This window comes from Schistocerca americana, chromosome X (genome assembly GCF_021461395.2).
Source record: "Schistocerca americana isolate TAMUIC-IGC-003095 chromosome X, iqSchAmer2.1, whole genome shotgun sequence".
Lineage (NCBI taxonomy): Eukaryota > Metazoa > Arthropoda > Insecta > Orthoptera > Acrididae > Schistocerca > Schistocerca americana.
In genome coordinates, this window is record NC_060130.1 from 246,866,034 (window position 1) to 246,889,974 (window position 23,941).

General features: G+C 40.0%; 1 protein-coding gene across 1 annotated transcript in view; it reads left to right on the plus strand.

Annotated features, from left to right (window-relative positions):
- Positions 1-1,519: 1,519 nt before the first annotated feature.
- The window catches only part of LOC124555562 (trafficking protein particle complex subunit 10), a 163,903-nt gene continuing 141,481 nt past the window's right edge, over positions 1,520-23,941 (plus strand). Inside the window, exons 1-7 of the mRNA XM_047129518.1 lie at positions 1,520-1,757; positions 1,859-2,076; positions 2,159-2,352; positions 3,391-3,586; positions 7,791-7,902; positions 8,065-8,252; positions 19,616-19,831. Coding sequence (XP_046985474.1) covers positions 1,724-1,757; positions 1,859-2,076; positions 2,159-2,352; positions 3,391-3,586; positions 7,791-7,902; positions 8,065-8,252; positions 19,616-19,831 — 1,158 coding nt within the window. The 5' untranslated portion in view covers positions 1,520-1,723. The remainder of the gene's footprint in view (positions 1,758-1,858; positions 2,077-2,158; positions 2,353-3,390; positions 3,587-7,790; positions 7,903-8,064; positions 8,253-19,615; positions 19,832-23,941) is intronic.

The following is a 23,941-nucleotide window of genomic DNA, read 5'->3' on the forward strand; positions in this document are numbered from 1 at the left end:
GCTGCCATTCCCCAAGAAACCTTCCAGCACCTGACTGAACGTATGCCTGCTAGAGTGGAAGCTGTCATCAAGGCTAAGGGTGGGCCAACACCATATTGAATTCCAGCGTCATCGGTGGAGGGCACCACGAACTTGTAAGACATTTTCAGTCAGGTTTCGGATACTTTTAATCGCATACTGTATTTATTATGTTTCTAGAGGTTTTTAGTGGAAGGAATTGCAAAAAACTAATGAAAAGAGTCGTAGTTGCAAAATTATGACTTCTTGACGCAGTTCAGCTAAAAATTAGTCAAATAAACCTATATTCAAGTAATCTCATACCTCTTTTGCATATGTGTGATTCTGATTTTTAATTGTTGGTTTTTCTGGTGAACTACCTGTGGCGAGGAAACAGCATAAAGTGAAGTTTATACCAATTTCAAACAATATCACACAAAATCTTATCGTACCTCAATACTTACTTAAATTGAACCTGTGTTCACTGTGCACATGTATTCCGGCTTTCCGTATCCTTTTAGATTTCCTTTTCGTAACTGCTTCTGGATATGCAAACCTGATTCTACTCATCATAAGAGTGTCATTTGTCAAATCATACAGTGAGGAAACAGACAACGAAATTCATTTGAATTAAGCGATTGCATAGTAACATTACAAACGGCTTTGTGCATCCATACATAACAGCAATTTGTCATCGTCTCTTACGTTTATTGCCGGCCGTGGTGGCCGTGCGGTTCTAGGCGCTTCAGTCCGGAACCGCGCGACTGCTACGTCGCAGGTTCGAATCCTGCCTCGGGCATGGATGTGTGAGATGCCCTTAGGTTAGTTAGGTTTAAATAGTTCTGATTTCTAGGGGACTGATGACCACCGATGTTAAGTCCCGTAGTGCTCGGAGCCATTTGAACCATTTACATTTATTGCCGTAGAAAAAATGTTTTTTAACCTTTTACGTATGTGCATACCGTACATTCTGCACTATACCTGATAGCTGCGTAATGTTTGCTTTTCGTGCATCATAATTTTCCTGACTTGTTAGAAGTCCATTCTTGCTCGTTTAAAGTGAGAATGATATTCCGATTCGTTCTCGTGCACATGTGTCAGTTGCAGCATCGCGTTTACGCACGAGAATATGACACATCCTGCTACATAATTTACTCGATTTCAGCGTTGTACGCAACATTCCGTTCTCGAGTTTCACAATTTTCGGTACTTGTTAAAATTACATTTGTGGATTTACAAACAGGAAGATGTCAGTGACTCATTCTTGTATACATGTGTTCGACACAGTTGCAGTATGAGAGTAAAACAGCTTCGGTTCTGATGTGCAACGAGACATCCACTGGCCGTCAGTTTGACAGCTGCGCTTTGTTGTTATACTGAAGCTCCGGCTTATGTAGATTAGACTATCGGTATAACGGGTATATAATACCTCCATAGTACCATTTACCAGAAAGTACGTTTTAATCTTTGACTGTAGAAGTGGTGTATCTTCGAAGTTGTATTGTAAGAAATGCACGTCACGCGTGTTGAATGTTTGAGTGGTGGCTGTTTGAAGTTGTGATAGAAGCTGAAGTAGGCCATGAGATGTGTGTGACATATACAAACTTCCGTTAATGACAGTGAATGTGTACCTAGGAAATGGTAGTTGGTGTAACATGGTTTGCGATAGTTGTTGTGCTTTGTTGTCTCCTAACTCTATTTTCAGGTGTTACAAGGAAGATGAATAATGTACATTATGGACAACAAACCGATAATTACATGTAAGTACAATGATACTTCCCAAAATGATGTTAGTGTGATACGAGAATGCCGTATTATCCTTGAGGTGTCCCCGTTTATTTGTTAATTCGTGGCGTTGCAGTTTCTGGAGATAAAGCATTGGTTTCTAGTCTTGAAACCCTGTTAGAGAAAGGAATTCCTCAAGAAAGTACGGAGTGGAAGAGATCATATGGAAGAGCCGTTAAAAGTGTATTTATTGAAGCCAAATTTATTCCTTTTTCGAAGGAAATATTGCCGAAAGACTCAGATTGGCACTTGACTAAGCAACCAATCTTCCATACATTTTGGACAGATTGTTCTGTAAGTTTGGCTTCTGTGTATGTTCAGTTATTAAGCCGTGTGCAATAACTTAAAAGTTCCATTATTTACTTACTTCTTCCAGGACGTAGATGTGTACAAAACTTCCGTTCGTGATGACATTGAGAACTGGATGAAAATTCTAAACCAGCATAACATTCACGACTGGTTAATTGTGCTTGTCGAAACTTATGATGTAAAGAAAACTAACAAATTGCTACTTAGAACTTCTGTATTGGACAAAATTAGAAGTGACTTTGCATCGAAACATGCTGACAGGTAAATATATTACATCAATCATTAGTTTCATGATTTAACGTAGTGTAGATGATAGAAATACTGTTTAATTGCATTTTAGCACGTCATTGTTGTGGCACACATTGCAAATTTTGTAGTAGAAACGATCTAAACTTTTTGCATGTGAGTTCTTTATTAGAATATGATAATATCAGCAGTTCAGGTTACATACCATAGCCCTACAGTGTTTATTATTTGTTTGGCCCAATAGGTGGATTGAATGACATACAGTTTTTGAATGAAATGTTTTTTTCCTGGGTCTCCTTGCAGTGTTTGTAAATATTTATCAAACTCTGTATTCGGTTATAGGGCAAAATTGCACCACTCACGAACAGTATGAGTATTGATGCCAAATTTGGGAAGGAATGTAACACATGAGCTGGGATTGAAAGTGCTCATGGTGTATTTATTGTGTAAAATGAAAAACCACAGCCTAAAACATTTTTTGATATTTTGTTTGTTTGATATGAACACAGTGCTTTCTATTGTAAAGTGATTACCATTAGGTACACATATGAAAGCACCAAACAGAAATGTTACGATACAAACTCTGCATAAATGTGACCAGTTCAGGAGTGACATGGAGAAACTAAAAAGTAGTAGACCTATTTGCAAATAAGAGTTACATTCCCCTCCCTCCCAAATAAAGTAAATAAATGAATAGAAATGCCTTGTTGAAAAGACCATAAAATTGATAGTGTTGGAAATGTGTATTACTAAATTTTATGAATTAGTTACAAATTACATACTTAACTCAGTTGCTGTTCCTTTAAGAGAGTATTCACTAATGACACAGTCACTGATAATTTAAGAGGATGTGTGGTTTCAAGGAGAGACACTTACCCATTCACAGGATTTCCCTTCTTATTTCATTTTAGATCAGACAAGCCAGTTGCAGAATATGGCCTGGCTAATGTCATTGCATTGTGTTACATTGTATTCTAAAAGGTACCTAGATAATAATATTTCCCTGTGTACATCTATTGGAATGATTGTTAGAAAAACTGGCATGTATTTCAGGTGTTTATCTGTCATTAATCCTATTCGCTCAGAGTCCCGTTCTGCTGAATCTTGGCGGGGTATGTTGACAAGAATTAGAGTACTGGTTTTGGCGGCATACAATAGGACATTGATAAAGTTTGAAGAAGTAATTAGGGAACAGAGAGAACGAAGAAATGAGCCTGGATGGAACTTCTGTCATTATTTTCTTTTGCAGGTAAAATAACTGTACTATTATGTAATGACATTGCTGATTTATGTTAATGATTTTGTGTAGACATGAAGCATACTTAACGCAACACAGTTTGTGTTGTGAAGTTAGATTTGAATTGTGGAACTGTGGTATCTTCCATTGTTATGTTAATTCTGAATTATCTCAAACAAACATGGTTTTCCCAGCAGAAAAGGTTCTTGAGCTAGTATTTGGTTAGAATGGATATGCATTAATACTATTACTTAAGAAATTTTTAAAGTGTGAGTTATTGCCACTGGAGTGCCTTTGCTGGAATTTACACCAATTGTAGATTTCAGAAGGCTGTTGGTGACAGCAACATGCATTATTTGTCAAAAACGCTTACGTTTTAGCAAATGGCTAGAATACTAACAAATGATTGCTGTATCAAAACATTTAAACTGACAACTGAGAGCAGAATTAATACACTGCATGGAGGCTATCTGCCTTGTAGACAAGTGAAATGTGTAAAGATTAGAAACTTAAGTACTCAGTGATAGGCCCTACTGCGACATGTATATGTTTTATGTAGTGATCGGAAAATTATGTAATTTTAGAAGGGGAAGTTGTTAACTTGTCAAGAAAAAGTTAGTATTACTAGGAAATTCATTTGTTAGAATTACAGAATAAAAACAAAGGTAAATAAAGTGTCCTACCCGTCCGTAGGGTATTTCTTTTCAGTTGACTGGAGTGAGATTGATGCTGAAGCTTGTCAAAACCTAACAGTATTAAGAAGGAAACTGTTTCCTAATGTTGTGCAAAAAATTACTTATTTGGTTGTGGGCCAGATTTTAGCTTATTAGGCCATCATCAAATGATAGCTGAATGTTTTCCCTATTTAATATTACTAATTTCAGTTACTTAGGAGGAAGGAAGTGGTATTAACAAAGATTTTTCTGGGATGCAGCCCTGTGAAACAGGGCCATCTCTTTGGGTGAAAGAACCAATTGTGTGTGTCAGTTACATTGGGTTATTGTTGATGCAAAACATTTTGTTAAACTGGTATGAAAGCAATATGAGACCTTAAGGTTATTCGTTGTCTGAGCTATAGCACTGCCCAAAATAATTACCGAGTGCTTTGTTTCAACACTTACTTTCCCCACAGCAATGTCACACCCAAGTGATGCAGCCAGTTCCCATCCCCAACCTAAACTTGTGACCGGTCTCTGACATCATCACTGGGATGTTAAACAGTATTCTTCCTTCTCCCCATTCTAAGTGGGAGCCTGAGGGTGCCAATGTAAAGAGTTTCACAAAGAGAAATAACTGTTGACTTCAGACAGAATTTCAACTTGCCCATGCCAGAACACACAACTCCAGTTTTTATCTGATTAAAAATAAAATGTAAGTATCTAACTCTGCATGGCACTTAAACTATGAGAACTGTGGTTACGGTGTTGTTGCTTGTAAAAGGATATTGTATGTGGAAAATGCAGAAAGAAAATTGACAAAGCTCTTTGGCTTCTATATTTTGCACGTGTTGCCCTTTGGTGCTCTTGTGATCAACTTGTAATGGCTCAATTCAAATTGATATTATTGATGCCAACACAACAAAACTGCAGAAGAAAATTGTGTTGCTAATGTACCTATTGTTAGCTCCAAAATAATGCTAACAAGTAGTCATGTAGGCTTAAATAAATAGCTCCACAAATACATAAAATAAGTAGTGTTTGCTTCCACTTGTTGGATGTCCTCCAGAATGGGAGAAAAATGCACAGGATATTCAACCAGAGCTTAAGAAACTATGACTGAACTACCAGCACACTTAACATGTACAGTTGGTGGTGGTCATTAAAATGTTTACAAAACAACCCTAAAGTAAATGTGCCCTCTTAGGCACATCACAGTGCTAGAGAGATAAAGGAAGAGGAGGGGAAAACACAGTACATGTCTCATAATTAATGGAAGTTTCATCAGATGCAGGACTCATGTGGAAGAATTAGTCCATAAAACAACCAAATGCTTTCACAGGAACACATTTGGATATGCTTTCCTGTGGAAATCAACTACACTGTACATTGATTTCTACTTTCTAGGTTGTGCAGACCCTTTTCAGCAATAAATGAAAACTGATGTACACTGTAACAGTCACTTTTCAGACAGGTGCCATCCTTAACAGAAAACAGTGCAGAGTACAAAGAGGTCTAAACCGAAAGAAAGCAGGGCAACCTGGACACAATGCCAAATTTAAAATCTTATCTTTAACCCACTCTAATAGGACAGAAATCTTGTGTTTATTTGTGACTGGTTTATTTTGTATATCACATGATAAACCTGTGTAACCCTTTTATTATTTTAAACAATTGTGCAGTTATTTGTTTTTAATATGTTTTTCAACAGTAAGACCATAAGAGATTCTTGTGCAGTACGAATGAAAATTAATTTGTGGAGTTCAAATTGGAATGGAAACTTATTCCTTTATAATAGCAAGCCTGATACTTTTGTTGTGTAGTCATCATTTTTCACTTCAGTGTTTTTAAAGGAATGACTTTTTTACTATGTGAAGACGTTCTGACATGGATGTATACAATGCCCATATGGATGAGTTTCTATCACGTTCATAAGAAGTAACATTTGTTATGTCTCTGCAAGACATTGATGTATTTATTTAGAAGGTCTAATGGCTATAGTGCATCATTACCTCAGTTGAGAAGAGATGGAGGTAACATGGCCAACCTTAACTGTGATCACTGCTATACCTCCAACTATTCTGTTTATCAATTACAGTGAGCAGTCTGTCAGATGTGCAGCACTGCATATGGTGGTGTGCTTTTTACAAGTGCCACTGCAGATATTTGCAGAAGCCAATAGGAGAAGATTCTCTGCCCATTTCTCCTCCTTAGAAATTTTAAGCCACATAAAATCCTAAGCAGTCCTAGTAACTTTTTTCCCAGTTGTGACATTATTTGAAGCCCCCTTCTTGGGAGGGAATGACCCCTGCTTCAGTATGGTAATATGTGTTATTAGTTATCATTCTTTCATGTGCAACCTTTCCACTAAAGGCCGCCAGACTATTATAAGTTGTTAGTTAGGGATGGATTTGTGAGAAAGGTGAGAACTCTGGAATAAACAGCAAAGGCAAATGCTCAGGAGAGAAGATAGTCACTGTTCAGCCAACTGATTTTTGTGGAAACAGTGTCTCAATGTTCTTGACAATGTGAGTCACATTAAATACGTTTATTAACCTGGATGCTAATATATCCTATTCAAAGTGTTCTGGTGGTATGCTTTTTGTGGTGCAGAATTGAACATCAATACCCAACCGAGTACGGACCACAGTTTCTTTGATGACTGAAATTTGTCAGTGCATTAATCGAGGGTAGCTGGGTATCAGTTATCAAATGTAATAAAATTACTCATTCCAGTTGTGGAAACTGCTTACTACAATGTATGTGCATTTAAAAAGTGCCAGAATCAGATGCTGTTCAATAAATCATGCTTCATTACTTTAATGTGAGATTGAACCAGCTTCTTTTGACAGTTATTAATAAAATTAGTCAGGAAAAAAAAGTATCTACACCTGCAGAGAGCCACTTATCACTAACATCCAAGGCCATGAAAGGTTTTTACTTCAAAGTGTATATCACTGTTCCATAGGCAAACTGCATAGTGCCAAAATCCATTTCAACCATTGCTCATTTTTCCAATTGAGTGAGCACTGTAATTAGCCTATTAAATATTTATATTCGAGAAAGAGATTACAAATCTGTATTCAGTCATCTCAATTTAGGCTCTCCGTTGTTTTCCATATTACTTTAGCTGAATCTAGATTATATTTTAAGCAAGGCAATGACCAGTTCTTTAATCGTTTTTATCCAAATCGAGCATATACTCGATCTCTAATGACCTCAGTGCCAGTGAGATGTTAAACTTTACTCTGTTTTGTCAAAAATTAACATTTTGAAAAACTTTGCTGTAATACTATAAAGTTTATAATTGAAACAACCACCAGCCACATGATTACTGTCACAGTTACAAACCTGAAACTTTAATTCCGATTTATTGGTCATGTGGATCCTTGAGACTAGATAATGTAACAGCCAACTGCAGCATCAGTTAAAGACGTACCAGTTAACATTTTGATTGTGTGTGTGTGTGTGTGTGTGTGTGTGTGTGTGTGTGTGTGTGTGTGTGTAAATGTAATAAAATGTGTAATGATTAACAACTAAATTTCCTTTTATACTTTCAGGAAGAATTAGCATTTGTGCTTCAGATGCTTGGTTTACATGATGAAGCACTAGTACAATATGATGAGTTGGATGCCTTATTTACTCAGTTTGTCTTGAACTCAAATGTTGGAGGTAAGAGAAACAATTTTTTTCAGTTCAACTTATTTTATATTGGAGCACCTAAAATGTGTTTTTAATGTTTACTATAGTCTAATGAAAAAAAATTAATGTTTTTGAAAGGAAACTAAATATGTAATGTGCATTACATAGTATTATTATGCCTTTTTCTGCCAGACACACCTGCATGGCTTAGTGACTTCCAGAAGCCGTTTGATAGTTGGTCCAGCATTGTTTTGAGCAAACAGCTGGATGTGGGACGGCGGTGTCTACTTACGGAGTGCAGAATTTCTTTGCTAGACTTTCGTGGCTACCTGTTTTCACGTCAGAGTGCAATGCTCCTGCTGTTACTCCGACCAGGAGAGGTATGGCAGCATGTAAACCTATCTGAAGTTAATTTGCAACATTTTAGTAAGTTTTAGAGAACATGCTTGTAGGTAAAATTGCAATTATTCCAAATTATTACTTAATAAAACAGTGAAAATTGCAAATAAATAACTGATTGCCTGTGATCTTTACTGTTTCCTTAAGTGATAATTTTAGTTAGTTTCCTTTGTAAGTCTAACTACATTCTGCAAAACATCACTCATGTAGACCACCTGTGTGGTCGTGCCAAATGGAGAGCACCTCAGGCAGTTCAGTCAGCAAGCACTGAATTTGAGTTTGCTGGATCCTGGGTCCCCATTCTGGTGCTAGTCAGTGTCATAATTGGCTTCCTTAGGTTTATGGGACTCTTCCTGAGCTGACATACTTAGGAGTCCAGTGGTTCTACTCTCTCATACTGCAAATGTTGCTGAAGCTGTGTCTACTGCCTGGCAGCAGAAGCACTCAGCCTAACTTGTGAGCACCCTGAAGCAATAATAATAATAATAAACACCCAGTCAGTCAAACCATCTTTAGACAATAGTACTCAGAGCCATGCGTCTTAGAAAAGCAATGTACAATAACAAAACATATTCTGTGATACTAAGTTGTATTGAGTAGAAAAGAAAAATCTTTGAAAAGTAGTATTCTAGATACGCAAATATCTACGATGTATTAGTGACACACACAAATCCATGAAAAAATTGTGCATTATTTACAGAAATATTAATGTAGCCACAAACAACACAGATAAAACATTATTACTCTTCCTACTCATTTGTGCTGCCAGGCTGGTTTCCTTAAAGTGCAACCCTGTGTGCCACATCCAATGAGGTGCTTAAAATTTCAGTGGTACGGTCATATCTCAGGTCTTTCAAGCACCAAACAACCTATTGCCTTGTTACTACCACCCCTCAAGTATCAGTAAAACATCATTGGAGTGGCTTCCTCCTTACTGGATAATATTAGCCTGTAAATATTTACATAAATATTTGACCTCAGTCGCCACCATGTGAGTCACTCAGCAGAAAAAAGTTATATATATGAAGATGGTAATTTTCTTTCGGACATGTCCGAAAGAACAGATACCATCAGTGACCATGCAGCTTGTTAGAATGAAATTACAATGAAATGAATACCCTCAGCTGCATACAGGCATTGATACAAGTCAACGGGGACAGTTGAAAATGTGTGCCCCGACTGGGACTTGAACCCGGGATTTCCTGCTTACATGGCAGACGCTGTATCCATCTGAGCCACCGAGGACACGGGATAGTGCGACTGCAGGGACTTACCTCTGGCACGCCTCCCGTGAGACTCACATTCCCAACTTACTGTCCCGCACTATATTCATAGTGCCTCTGCCCATTATACTCATTACTCACGGCTTTTTGCCAATTCCTGTAAGAGTTCAGGCACTGTTTGTGCATCTATATATAGATGGTATCTGTTCTTTCCGACACCCAAAGGCGCCAGCCCAGCTGGGAGTGGAATCACTGGGGGCAGCTAAGCATTGCAGGAAGGTGCCAGGGGACTGGGCCCCAGTGGAGGCAGGAGGTGGTGACATCCATAAGGAGGGCTAGTCTGCCCCTGCAAAAGGGACACCCTGCTAGGCCAGAACAGGCACTGAGGGAGGAGGCAGCAGTTGACCCCACGGCCCTCGCCATGGCGCGAGGACACAGCTTGTTGTGGTGGTGTGCAGTCAACCCATAACTGTTGTGAACCATACAGAGGCGGTGGCTTCGCCAGCTTTGGGCTCTGGATGGAAAGCAATTTGGTTGGTGGCCGAACGAGCAGATTTAGATACCAAAAGCATATATGTGCACTCACAGGCTGGTGTCTACTGAAAAGGAACATTGGAGGGGATGGGCTAAATCACCCACACCTGGAACAAATTTGTGATACTAAGCTCTTCTACCTGAAAACCCTTGTGGCATTCTTTGACATTTGTTGGGCAAGCCAGTTCTGTGACCATGGCAACATGATGACGTAAAGGCTTACACTGTCCGAAGAAACCTCAAACCCAGTGTACACAATGAATGCAGAGCCAGCAGCCGATCACGATGAGCGCCATGCCAACGAGCATTAGTGGGGCGACATGAACAGATGTAGAATGAAATGTTGGCTGGCGGTAACCTTTGAGCATTTTGGCCTGACTCTGGTCTCTCACTAGTATAAATCCATAGGAACTCTAAGAGTGTGTCAAGATTGTGTCTGTGGATGGATAAGTGATGTACCTCTTCATTTGAACCTTGAATGTGTGGGTGAGATGTGCCACCTCACCATTAGATTGGGGGTGAAACGGAGCAGTAGTTCAGTTGTGAATGCCTTGGTGGTCCATTACCCATTACAAGCATATAAGACAATTCTTCAATAGAAAAAAAAAAAAAAAAAGAATTGGAGAGGGCCTGAATGACAGATATGGCTGATATCAAAGGACAGTTGATAACATGTGGAAATTTAGACAGTATCGACAACCAACAACCAGGAAGAATTTACGAAAGGTCCTGTGAAATAACGTGGATGTGTTCCCATGGACATTGCGGTGAAGGCCATGGAGAGAATGTTGCCTGTGGCACTGCCTGTTGGATTGCACAATGAGAGCAGGCCACAAGAAGATGCACAGTTTCACCATCAGTGATGGGCGAAAACACGTGTTCAAAGGCCAGTAACTTGGTACACGAGACCCCTCCCCTCGTGCCCCCAAATGTCCCTCATGTTGGAGCTGAAGCACAGCCTGCTGTAGGGTGGCTGGAATCAGAACCCTAGGCAACAGCCCTCCATAGCTAAGAGAACACCACCATCAGACACTAAAAGGTGGTGACAGAGGGCAAAATTGTTACACAAAGGTTCAGAAGCACTGTCCGGCCAACCATGCCGAATGAGGTGAAAACTTAATGAAAAACCAAATCGACAGCAGCTGTGATATGGGAGCCCGTAATAGGAAACCGTTCCCCTGTACATTGCCCTTCAGAATCTAAGTGAAAACAAGAGTTCATCCTGATCAAAATTTGGATCCTGCTCTGTCGAAAGCACGGATAGCGCGTCAGTGTGCTGCTAGGTAGGCCAAAAATACATTTCATAGTTGTAGTGAGACATAAACAAGGCCCAATGCCTTGCGGCCAATGAAGCGGAAGGATGAAATAACAAAACCAAGGACTTGTGGTCGGTAATGAGGTGGAACATGGAGCCATACAAGAACAAGTGAAACTTTTTGAGGGCATAAACAATAGCAAGTGCTTCGTTTTCAATGTAGGAATAGCGCCACTGAGCAGAGTTCAGCATTTTCAATGTGTAAGCTATCGGTTGTTCGGAACAATCCTCATATCGATGTGTGAGAACAGCCCTGAGTCCATACCGAGAGGCGTCCATAGTGAAAACCAGTTAGTGGCCAGGATGGAAAGTAGCCAAACAAGGAGCACTCACAGGCTGGTGTCTACTGAAAAGGAACATTGGAGGGGATGGGCCAAATCGGCCACTCCTTGAATAAATTTTTTGATAGTAAGCTCTTCTACCTAAAAACCCTTGGCATTCTTTGACATTTGTTGGGCAAGCCAGTGCTGTGACCATGGTGACATGATGATGTAAAGGCGTACACTGTCCCAAGAAACCTCAAACCCAAAGTACACAATGAATGACTGAAAAAAGTGTGACTTGGCCAAGTTGAATTTCAATCCTGCAGTACTTAAGACCATGAACAAGGTGCATAAGTTACATAAATGCTCTTCTGTGGATGCACTTGACACGACAGTGTCATCAAGATAGTTGATGCATCCCAGAATGGACGTTCAGTTGTTCTGAAAAACACTGGAAAATCACCGGAGTGTTAGCCACACCAAACAGGAGGTGCTGATATTGGTGCAGCCTGAAGGAAACATTTAGAATCCTCATCCAACAAAACCTGTTAACAGGCCTCAGATAAATCAGGTTTGGAGAAAAACTAGGCCCTGTGGAGTATAGTCACCAACTCGTCGGGACGGGACAAAGAGTAGGTGTCAGTGATGGGGCATCAACTAAAAAAGTCACCACAGAGGTGAAGCTGATCAGTCAGCTTCTTGACAGTCACAATGGGATTAGACCAATCACTTATAAAGTGCAGCTGCAGTTTAGATTTCAGGGTAATGTGGGCTGCAAAATTAGTGACACAACTTAACCCATCCGAGAAGAGAGATGGGAACTCAAAAGACAGAGAATCTAACTGCTGGTAAGGGACCTGGTTGGAAAAGAGAAGAATGATATCCAAAATGGAAAAACCAAAATCATTGAAAGCATACAGACTGAACAAATTTGTCATGTCAGTATCATTCAGTACCAAAAAAGTCAAGGAACAAACCACAGATTTATAAATAGTGGGAGCCAAAATTGCTGTAAAACTGGAATATACTGCTTGCTGTAACTCGTGAAACATAATTGGAGACAATGCTGGAGATCCCATATCCACCTAAGTTTGCGAGCTCAGTAAAGTCACAGCTGCACCCGTGTCTAATTGTAGTCTGAGTACTTTGTCCATCATTTGCACTTTGATAAAGTTATGATTTTTAAGCACTGGAGACATACAGTTAAAATCCATATCCATTGACCACAGGAGGGGTGGGAACGACACACAGATGCTGTATGTTGTTTTTTCCTACAGTTGTTGCAAGTCACCTAGCATGTAGGGCATGTGACCCTGTCATGTTACACAAAACATTATGGGCAAGATGAATGTTGTTGTTTGACAGTTATCAAGTATGATGCAGAGGCCACATTTGTATGGCTGCCACGTCGTCCTCTCCCCAAGAACTGACTGACGCCCGACAACCAGGAAGAGGAACCACTGCAGCTATGTTACACTCAGCCTCAATCTAGTTGCCAGCTGAAAAAGATAACTTGAAAGAGTGAGCCATGTTTAACATTTCAGCCCAAGATGGATTCTCACACTGGAGATGGATTCTCACACTGTTGTGCACATTGACACGCTTCCTTGTCAGGAGCCAACTGAATGATGCATGACAGACCATAGGATCGGTATAAGAATCATGATGAGCATAGGCAACAAACTGACATTTATGACTGAGGTCATGGAGTTTGGCAACACAGTCCTGGTTGGACTGGTGGAGCTGTCTATGACAACAGTAGAACGTGTGCTGCAATGATTTGCATGCATTTACGGTGATAATTTTGTTGAACAAAAACGATGTAGGTTCCTGGAGGGGTCTAAATGCCACAACTAGTAGATGTGAGGAGAAATCAAGAAAGAAAAAACGCCTTACACACTTTAGCATCGGTGGCATCAAAAGAGATGAAATGTTGCCAAAGCTGCTTCTCATAAGCCTCCCAGGCTTAGACTGCATTGTCATAATGGGGAAAGGGTGGTAGGTATGCCAATGGTGTGGAAGCCTCCACAGTCAGTGTGGTTGATGAGATCATTATGGCAACAGTAAGAGCCTGCTGTTGCTCGATGGGAGATTGGAACACTCCCTCCGTGGCAAGAAGAACCAAAAGAAAAACCAGACAGACTGGGCACGTGGAAGTGAACATCATACTCATCGCCAGTTATAATGTACTGCAAGATAAAAACAATAGCACAGCCAAAAGGAGCCACAGTTTATTCTTCTTCCACATACAGGCAAATGTCAGTTGAGAACATAGACACAAACACTGAAACAATCCAGGAACTGATACAAAAAGTTGGTGACAGTAAGTATGAACACAATATGAGGGTGAGTGTCTGCTGCACAGTGCTTATAAAGAAGAGGGGTCCAGCAGACATTGTGGCTGATACCACCCAGTGTGCCTCTGGTGGTCAGCTCACACAGATGACATTGGTGGAATATTCAAACTGTAACGCGCCAGCAGCCTGGTGCCGCAATGTTTATCCAAATATTACACACAGGCTTATAGCAGTTGTGACATACTGACAAGATTTGCGGGAGTGCAGCGATTCCATTGTAGTATAAGATTTTTATGACAGTGAATGTAAGTTGACATTCTCTAACTTGTCCAGTCTTTACTGTTCTGAAGTAGTTGAGAAGTGCACAGTTTATTTCTTTCTCATGTTGTCCCCCTTACAGCTTTAAAGTGTGTTTTCCTCATATTCAGTTGTTGCAAGTATATCTTTCTTCAGAGTATCTCAGTCTTAAGCAATTTATTTGGTTGTGGCTTATCTTAATTTTGACTGTTTGTCTTGGACATTATCTAAGTCCCACAAAGACATGGTCAGATGCTTATGTAATTTCATGAACATACACACCATCTACAGTTTAGTATCCCTGCTAGCGCGCATACATATAAACTTAGATGAGCTGTTGTGGGTCTTACGGCAGAATAGTGTGGAAAGCTATGATGGATGGTGCACGTGGAACATAGTATGGGCAGACTCACTCACCGAGACATTTACTTGGCGGCAGCAGTTGTCCAAGCCAGCCAGTCTTTAGGCTGAGATCAACTAACAGGGACTTAGCTTCCATACTGTGCCATACTTGTAGTTCCATGTGCCAGATGTTTTGGTCATTTCTGCTGACTATGTTTGTGCCTTCTCCGTGTCAGTCTGTACACGACGTTTAAGCTCCCTGTTCCCTGTAGGTTGATCGGCATGTCGAGTTTTCGCTGCTTTCCGTTCGAGCGCCCACTGTTGGTTAGAAAAATGACATTTTTGCCAACAGGACAGATTAGCATCATTGTCACACCTATGCAGAGACAAAAAGTGGGGATGTAAATAATTGGAGTTTATTAATAACTTGAATACAATGTATTAATGTTTCACAATAATATTTATTAGGTTGTTATCAACCAGCTTTCGGCTTCTTAGGCCATCATCAGATAACTTAATGCTGAACAGATAGCCCACACAACTTCAATGGGATTTAATAGCTGAACAAAGAGTGTCGTACAAAGATAGCTGGCATTTTATGACAATATCGATACAAAACACAAGAATCATGTAATACATAAAGACACACTGAACAAACAAATCTTACATTACACAGATTGCAGGAAATTCTATAAATTCCATTCTGTTCTAAAGATGGAATCTTATCTTCACTGTCCGTAGTGTAAAAAGCTGGATTAAATTTCCTAGATTTTAGTTTCTGGCAAGCACCCGTGAAGTCGTACCCACATATAGCATTGGATCCCATTTGCTATCGGCGTGGTTTTGTGTTGTCTGAGGTGGATAAAGGAGAGCTGTTATCCTCTGTCTCTTCTTTTTGCTGAGTATATTGTCAATCGGTGTAGGACTGTAACCATTACTGTATGCTATTTCTTTAACTATTTTCAATTCATTTTCAAAATCTGGTTTGGTTTGGTGTACAGATAGTAAGTGTTGCACCATGGAGTGAAAGGCTGGATGTTTGTTATGAGATGCTGGGAAGTGGCTGGTATTATTGTGTCTGTTGAGGTTACTTTCCTGTATATCTTAAATAAATTCTGTTGGTTACAGATGTCAACAGTTTGCAGAACATGTCATTAACCTATCAAATCTAAATTTGTCTTCTGAAGAAATACAAATTTTAAATAAGAGAATTAAATACGTTCTGAAATTCAATATTTCCAAAAAACAGCTAGACATACTGGAAAGTGGATCTTGAACATTCTTTATCAGGTGATGCGTCTGTGAGTCATTTGGTAGCTCATGAACTAAAAACTGAAAATAGAGATACATTTAACACTACTTGTAGGGAGCAAAAAGTGTTATGCACATTAAAGAAAAAACTATCTTATCAAGATGTGATTGCCACCAACGGTGACGAGGGGAACAATTCAGTTTTACTTAATAAGTCATAACGTATTAAACAAGTATTTACATTCCTCAACCCTGTAGAGTTCCCTAAGTTACATGAACGATCTCACAATGAAATATGCCATGGAAGTGAAGAACCTTATTAAAACCTGCAAATCTTTATTTATTGGTAGTGATGTCAAATACCTCACAAACATGAATCCAATAGAACCCAGGTTATATGGGTTACCTAAGATTCACAAAGATGTTCCAATAAGACCTGTAGTGTCTTCAGTTCAGCACCTTGCCATAAATTAGTGAAAGAGGTACAATCACTGAATAAAACAAAAACTAAATTTCAAGCAAAATTTGGAATACCTACTTCACTTGCATTAGTGAAAAACTGAAAGATGTACCCATTACACCTAGTGCAAAACTAGTCCCATTTGATGTTAGCAGCCTGTTTTCTAATTTTCTTGTTGGAGAGACAATGGAAATTTTAGCAAAATAGTTACATAAAACCTGAACAAATCCAATGGAGATGTAAGATACCAGGATGGCAACTGAAACGTGATTAAAGCAGAAGACAAATTTTGACTTGATAGGTTAATGACACATTCTGCAAACAGATGACATCTGCAACCAACAGCATTTATTTAAGATATACAGAAAAGTAATCTCAACAGATACAATAATACCAGCCAGTTCCCAGCATCCCATAAAACACAAACATGCAGCCTTCCATTCCATGGTGCACTGCCTACTTTCTGTGCCCCAAACCAAAACAGATTTTGAAAATGAATTGAAAATAGTTAAAGAAATAGCATACAGTAATGGTTATAGTTCTACCCTGATTGACAATATAATCAGCAAAAAGATAAAAGGATAACAGCTCTCCTTTATCCGACACCAGACAGCACAAAACCACACTCATAGCAAATGAGCCCTGATGCTGTATGTGGGTAGGACTTCACAGGTGCTTGCCAGGAAACTACAATCCAGGAAATTTACTCCAGCTTTTTACACTAGAAATATTGTTGCCCACCATCTCTTCAACAGTAAAGACAGAATTTCATCTTTGGAACAGAATAGAATTTATAGAATTTCCTGCAATCTGTGTAATGTAAGATTTGTTTGTTCAATGTTTCTAGGTATTACATCATTCTTGTGTTTTGTGTCAATATATTCATAAAATCTCTCACATCTTTGTACAGGATTCTTTGTTCAGCTATTGTAATGTCTTCACATCTATGCCTGATATTCGAGAACAGGTAATGGACACCCTGCAACATTCTGCATCATCCCACACCATTGGCTAGAGACTAGCAACAGCCAGACTAATGAATTATTATCTAGAGCATAGGCTTCCATTAAAACAACAGCAAATATGGCTCCGTGTGGAGTAATGTCTTTATAGGGAAGCTTGGAGTACTGATGGATGGCATTGGACAGTGATTAGTGATGAGTTGTGGTTCTGCACCACTGCAAATGACTGTTACCGGCGAGTATGACACCAACATGGGCAGAGGTCCCATTCTTCCGATGTTTTAGAGTGTTGCTCCTGGCAGCATGGCATGGGGAGGAATGGGGTATCACTTCAGGTCGAAGCTAGTAGTCACTGAGGGAACTCTGATGGCACAAGGGTACGTCACAGACATTCTATGTCCCCATGTATTACGTGTCATGTGACACTATTGTGATCTCATTTTTCAGTGGGTCAGTGCTTGTACACACATGGCATGTGTGTCTATACACTGTCTGTGTAATGCTGAGGTACTTGTGTAACCAGCAAGATCCCCAGATCTGTCCCTGATATAACATGCTTGGGATGGGCTTGCACTTCAGCTCTGTTCCACTTTCGGTATCCAGGATATCAAAGAACAGTTAAACACTTGTGGTCCAGCTTGCCCAAAGGAAGGATACAATCACTCTGACACCCTTCCCAACTAAATCCAGCCCTGATAGGGTGTAATGTCTTTCTGATAAGTGAGCCCATACTGCAAAGTTCTTCATCGTTTTGACTTGGTTTTGTAATTACAGAAATAATACCACATACTCTCTAGACCTGTCAAGTTTCATTTTGTTTCCTTCTTCCTTTCTGAGTGCTTCACATTTTTTGTCGGGTGGTATACTTGAAACATTGTAGTTTACCCTGTCTCATCTCTTCACTTCATAAGTGTCTAATTTATACATTGCTTTTAGTGTACAACAAGAGTCTGCAGAACTGTGTAGACTGCCTAAACTCGCTACCCCCACACTGCTGCTGCGTGTTTCATTGAACTGATGGAAAAGTTGCATCTGTGAGTGAAAGTGCTTACGATGTTACATGAATGTTGCCAATAGAGGCCGAAGCATTTAGTCTTGTGTGTGCCTTCAGGTGGTAAAGATTTCTGCAACTGTGCACTTCATAGCTCATATGGCATGCTTAGCAAAATTATTTCAAGAAGAAAGAAGGTAGAATATGGCAACTTGGTGCAAAGAATACATGAATGTATTAATCGATGATATGAACTGAAGTTTACTCTTTTTGACTTCAAAAGTAAAGATAATAAAAATAGGAACAAACGTGGCACAGCATTAAACAAAATATGCTGTATGTTAAGAGTGTAGGCTGCAGACAACAAACAGTACATGACATTAAACAGAAAATAAAATGCCTGCATTTACAGTATTGCTGAGAAGACAGGTCATTGAGACCTCAAAGAGAAAGGGTTCTGTCAGTTAGGATGTTGATGTACCAAAAGTATAGTTCTTTGGCGTACTTTGATTCACCAGTGGCATGGAATCTTAGAGTAGCCAATAACTTCCTGGAAAAAGTAATTGCTTTTCTTACACCATCTCCTGGTGCATTAAATTCTGTTGCATGGTGTCCAGTACGAATTGATGATTATACCTGTTCATCCTCTGTTAATTTTGGAACACACACACACACACACACACACACACACACACATGAAACGAAACAGATGAACACTACATAGCTAGGCAGAAACAAGAGAAATAATTGCTTTAACATGGCACAAACACGAGAAATGAGACCATAAAAAAAAGGACCCTGCAACGTGCTAAATAACGCGATATGCAGCAATTTTTGTTTTGAAATTAATGAAAGACAGAAAATGTAAAAGTTCCATTGTTTGCAGGTGACAAACTGTATCGTATATTATGGTAGTTTAGCATTCACAACTAATAGTGTCATGTGAGTGTTAACAAATATACATTTGTATTATTTTGAAATTTAGTACCATAGATGTAAGCTAAGTGTAATGTAAGTGAACAATGCGTAATTCCTCAACTTAGTGGCATATGTCTTAGCTGTTTACTCTGTGTAAACTAATGTAAAATATTTGACACTAACTATTCAATCCTTTACAAATGTAAACTCCTTTGAGCCAAAAATTCATGTAACCTACAAAAGAGGTTAACATGTAACAATACTTCCTCAAAAAAAAAAGTTAAACGAAGACCCTGCTAAAGACAGCCTATAAAGTTCTAGAAAATGTTTGGGTGATAACAAAACTATACAACTGTATTGCACAAGGCATAATTGCTCTCCAGTTCTGCTGAGTAAGCATGGAAAGTGGAAGAGCTACAACATCCTAAAGATTATTATTGTATATGTTGACCTGCACAAATAAAGTTACTCATAGTGAAATTTATTTCCAGTTAGCAATGCGTGCACTTCAGTTCCTACACATGTGTATCAGAGAGCTGGAAATCCTAGAAATCTCTACACCACCAGGTGCTGTAGCATGCTGGGTCTTCCTTTGTTGTCTTGAAGTCTTGCAGACATGTGAGAGTTGCCCAGGAAGTACAGATTGTGATAGTGGTGATTCCTATCCAGTGCATGCAGCAAGCCTCTGGGCCTATGCCCGTGACAAGGTAACTCATTGTAGTTGCACTAAGATACCTTGAAGATGTTCTCTGTTTATGTTAGTCTTTTATTTAACATACACATTTTACTTTGAGATAATTACAACAATCTAATCACTGATAATGTCTTCTACATATTTTGATTAGACAGTTCACTTGAATTGTCATAAGTATCCATACTAAATCGATTTTTTGAGGATTCCACATGGTTACTTAGCAGCCAGTAATTGAAGTTCCTATAATCCTTCACAGGTGTTTGTAACTTGTAGCTAGCATAAAGAGAAGCTGATTTTCTATGTATTTAAAGCTGTAGAGTGTTTATTTTTGTGTAGTCATATCTAGTTCCACTCGTATCTAGTTCTAACCTCCTCCTTTTATAACTATTTTATAGGTGTGGACTAACAGAAATTAGCTTCCTGTATTGACCCCTACTTTGAGAGTGGGAGGAGGATTAAACTGTGATCGTCACTGTGTGTAACATTTCAAATAAAAAAAAAAAAAAAAACAGTTGATCGTAGGAATATCACATGGCAATATATGACTGCAGAACTTGGATTTCTTTTGTAATTTCATCAAGATGATACAGGAATTGGAGCATTAGAATTCCCATTGTTTTTTAGAAGCATAGAAAATTACAAGAAGGTACTCAAGTGACTTAAAGTTAACAGCTGCATTATTTGTAGTTGGGCAGTGTGAGGCTGCCACTTTGGATCATTTATATTAATGGTTTTTCACTTATGATGATGTAAAGTAATGTATAGATAAAACAACACACAAAAACCAGATGGGAAACCATCTTGTCTCTTAGAGACCTATTGTCATATGATATATTTTGGTACTTAAATGTTTTACATATTTTTATACTAAACAAAGTGTGTGTCACTATTCATTCTTGTGTTATGATTGTGTGAAGTTTCGTTTGTTTCAAAGTGAGAAAAACTATAAATAATGAAAGTCACAATTTATTGTGAGTTAGTGGCCAGTACTATGACTTTCCTCAAAAAGAGGAGCCTCGGGGATGATCTCCAAGCATAACTGTGACAACAGTTTTTTTGTGAGTGGTAAAGATTTTCTTTCAATATCTGAATTGTTCCAGAGGGTGATTCTTACACATACATGAATATAAATGGTAGACATAAAGATGCTAGTATCTGTGATATTGGGTACTGTCATTATGGCAACTGCTTCCAAATGTGGCCTTTATAAAAATGTGATTAGCGATGAGATTTGTTTGCAGCCACAACACTTTTGATCAGTATTTCCCATTGGTGTGAGGATGACTGGCTGGAAGTGACAGACAATAAACTCTGTCTAGTAAAGCGCACGGCGCTGCCATGGCATACCTCCTTCCAGTCATGTTGACAGGACTAGAAACCCCTTACTCATCTTCACCTAGGCCACAGCCTTACGTCGTGTGGCTTCTTGCTCCAGCGAGAGGACCTTCCAATGTGTGGTGCTTGTGGCGTACAGATCACTGTGCGCCCCTTTTTATTAGACTGTGTTTTGTTTCCCAACCAGAAGGCAGTGGCAGATGGTTCTGTGATTTGTCCAACTTGTTTCCAAAAATTTTAGGGAAATTTTCTTAATGTATTAACAGGGTGACGGTCTCTTCCAGTTTATTTGTAAGTGGTCAGCCAGTCACAGTTCCCTGTCCCATTCTTTTAGCTCTCCCATGGTTTTACTTCTGTTTTAATCCCATGTGTAGTACTTTCTATTTTTCCCCATTGTCCTATGGTGTACGAGATAGTGATTCAGTGCAAGTGAGTGAATGATGCTTAGTAGACTTGTTGCTTAGTTTATCAATACTGTATTCTGTATAAAGTGGCACACATCTGCAAGTAGTTGTCTTGCATTACAGGGGATGCTTTGTTGACTCTTACACTGCTTGTATCGTCATAAAGTATTGTTAAGTTTGCTTGTTTTGTTGGATGATAGAGGTAGGTCAGAAATAGTCCAGGACAGGTTGTTTTTTATTATTTATGAGTTTGCAAACTAAAAAGGAACAAATGTTTTTATGTTGCCTGGTATGTGTGCATCCTTCAAATGACCTTGGCCATGTTTTCATGCGAACTCACTAGGTGGCAGGGCTGTGCTTAGCAACACCTTTGTTTGGGTTCATGGTGCATTAGTTACACCATGGAGATTGATTGTGAGCAAAGAATGAACATTAAGTTCTGCGTTAAGCTGTGGAAAACCCCCTAGTGAATCAAAGATAATGATTAAGCAGGCAAGGCACTTTCAAGAAGTTGTGTTTTCGAGTGGCAGAAAAGTTTTTTTTTTTTTTTTTAAGGCAGAGATTCAGTGCAAGACAATTCCAGAGCTGGTCACCTGTGTACAGCACATACCAATGCAAATGTGGAGTGTGTCAGGCAGTTATTGCAAGAAGACAGTCATGTAACTGTGCATGCAATATCAGAAGTTAATTTGAATTGTGATGTGTGTCGTAAGATTTTACGTGACGATGTAGGGAAATGTAAACTTAATTCAAAACTCGTTGCTCACACACTAATGGATGAACAGAAAGAGGAAAGATGAAGAATTTTTGCTGAGGTACTGGATAGAGCCAGATGTGATCCCACGTTTGTGTCAAAGATTAGTGTTGACGATGGAAGTTGGTGCTACCAGTATGACCCTCACACGAAGCATCAAAGTGCTGAATGGCAGAGACCTTGCTCACCAACCTCAAAAAAAGTCAAGCTGCAACCTTCGAGAACTGTCGCAATGTTCATCACATTCTTTGACAGTAAATGATTAGTTCAGCATGAGTATGTCCCTCCTGGTCAAACAGTGAACTGAACTCTTTGTCAAACTCTTGAAACGTTTGTGACAAGCAGTTTGACGTTGCTGCTCTGGTTTGTGGCATTCTCAGGACTGGTTCTTACTGCGTGACAATGCAAGACCCCATACTGCTTCATCTGTTACTGAGTATCTGGCCAGACATTCTGTTATTACCATCCCACATCCACCATATTTATCCATCCTCTTGCCTTGTGATTTTTTCTTGTTCCTGCGAGTGAAAATACAATTGAAAGGAAAGCTTCATCAAGATCTCACAGACATCCAACGAGCTGTGAATGAGCTTACAAGCATTGCAGTTGAAAATTTCCCTGCTTGCTTCCAAAACCTCCAGAAACACTGGCAACTGTGTATAGATTGTTGTGGCGTAACAAGCTAGTTACGCTACACTGAGAAGGGAGCCTAAAGGCACGCGTACACACACGCCGACTGGCGTCAAGTCTGGAACAGGATACGTTATGACTGCTATAAAGAAAATACGTAGCTTTGGAATATACTTTATTCTTTGTTGGTTTACACGTTCTTCTTGAGACATTTATACGATAACTCTCAAACTAGGTAAGGCTAATGGCGCCTTGCTAGGTCGTAGCCATGGACTTAGCAGAAGGCTATTCTAACTGTCTCTCGGCAAATGAGAGGAAGGCTTCGTCCGTATTGTCGCTAGCAATGTCGTCCGTACAACTGGGGCGAGTGCTCGTCCGTATCTCGAGACCTGCCTTGTGGTGGCGCTCGGTCTGCGATCACACAGTGGCGACACGCGGGTCCGACATGTACTAAATGGACCGCGGTCGATTTAAGCTACCACCTAGCAAGTGTGGTGTCTGGCGGTGACACCACATTCCTCCCCCGCAAATCGGCGAACGGTCGTGTTAGAAGGCTTCCGCCCGCCGTGGGGAGGACCCCATGTTGACGTATGCGATGAGGTGGGGAGCCTAACAACAGGCGAGGCTGTGCCACCCGCACCCGGCCATTCGGTCCGAGGGGAGCTAGGAAACGCCTGAAAACCTAGTCCAGGGTGCACGTCAACATGCGGTGTATGCGCCCGTAAAGAGACAGGAGGGGCCGAAGGGTCGACCTCCATTGCGTCGGGGTACCCAATGCGCGAAGACGCCATGTGGTCCGGAGCGGGCAAGAGTTCCATGGCGGAGGACGGCTGGTCACGGGAAGCGATCGGCGGCGCGTGACCCAGGGAGACGCTTGGCGGCTGCAGCGAAGCGTCGAATGCGGGCAGCGCCGGCTGGAGAACAGGCGGCGGCTGCGGCGTCGCGTCGCCATGGGGCAAAATGGAAGGCAGCGTCGGTAACACCTGGGGATGAGGTGAGC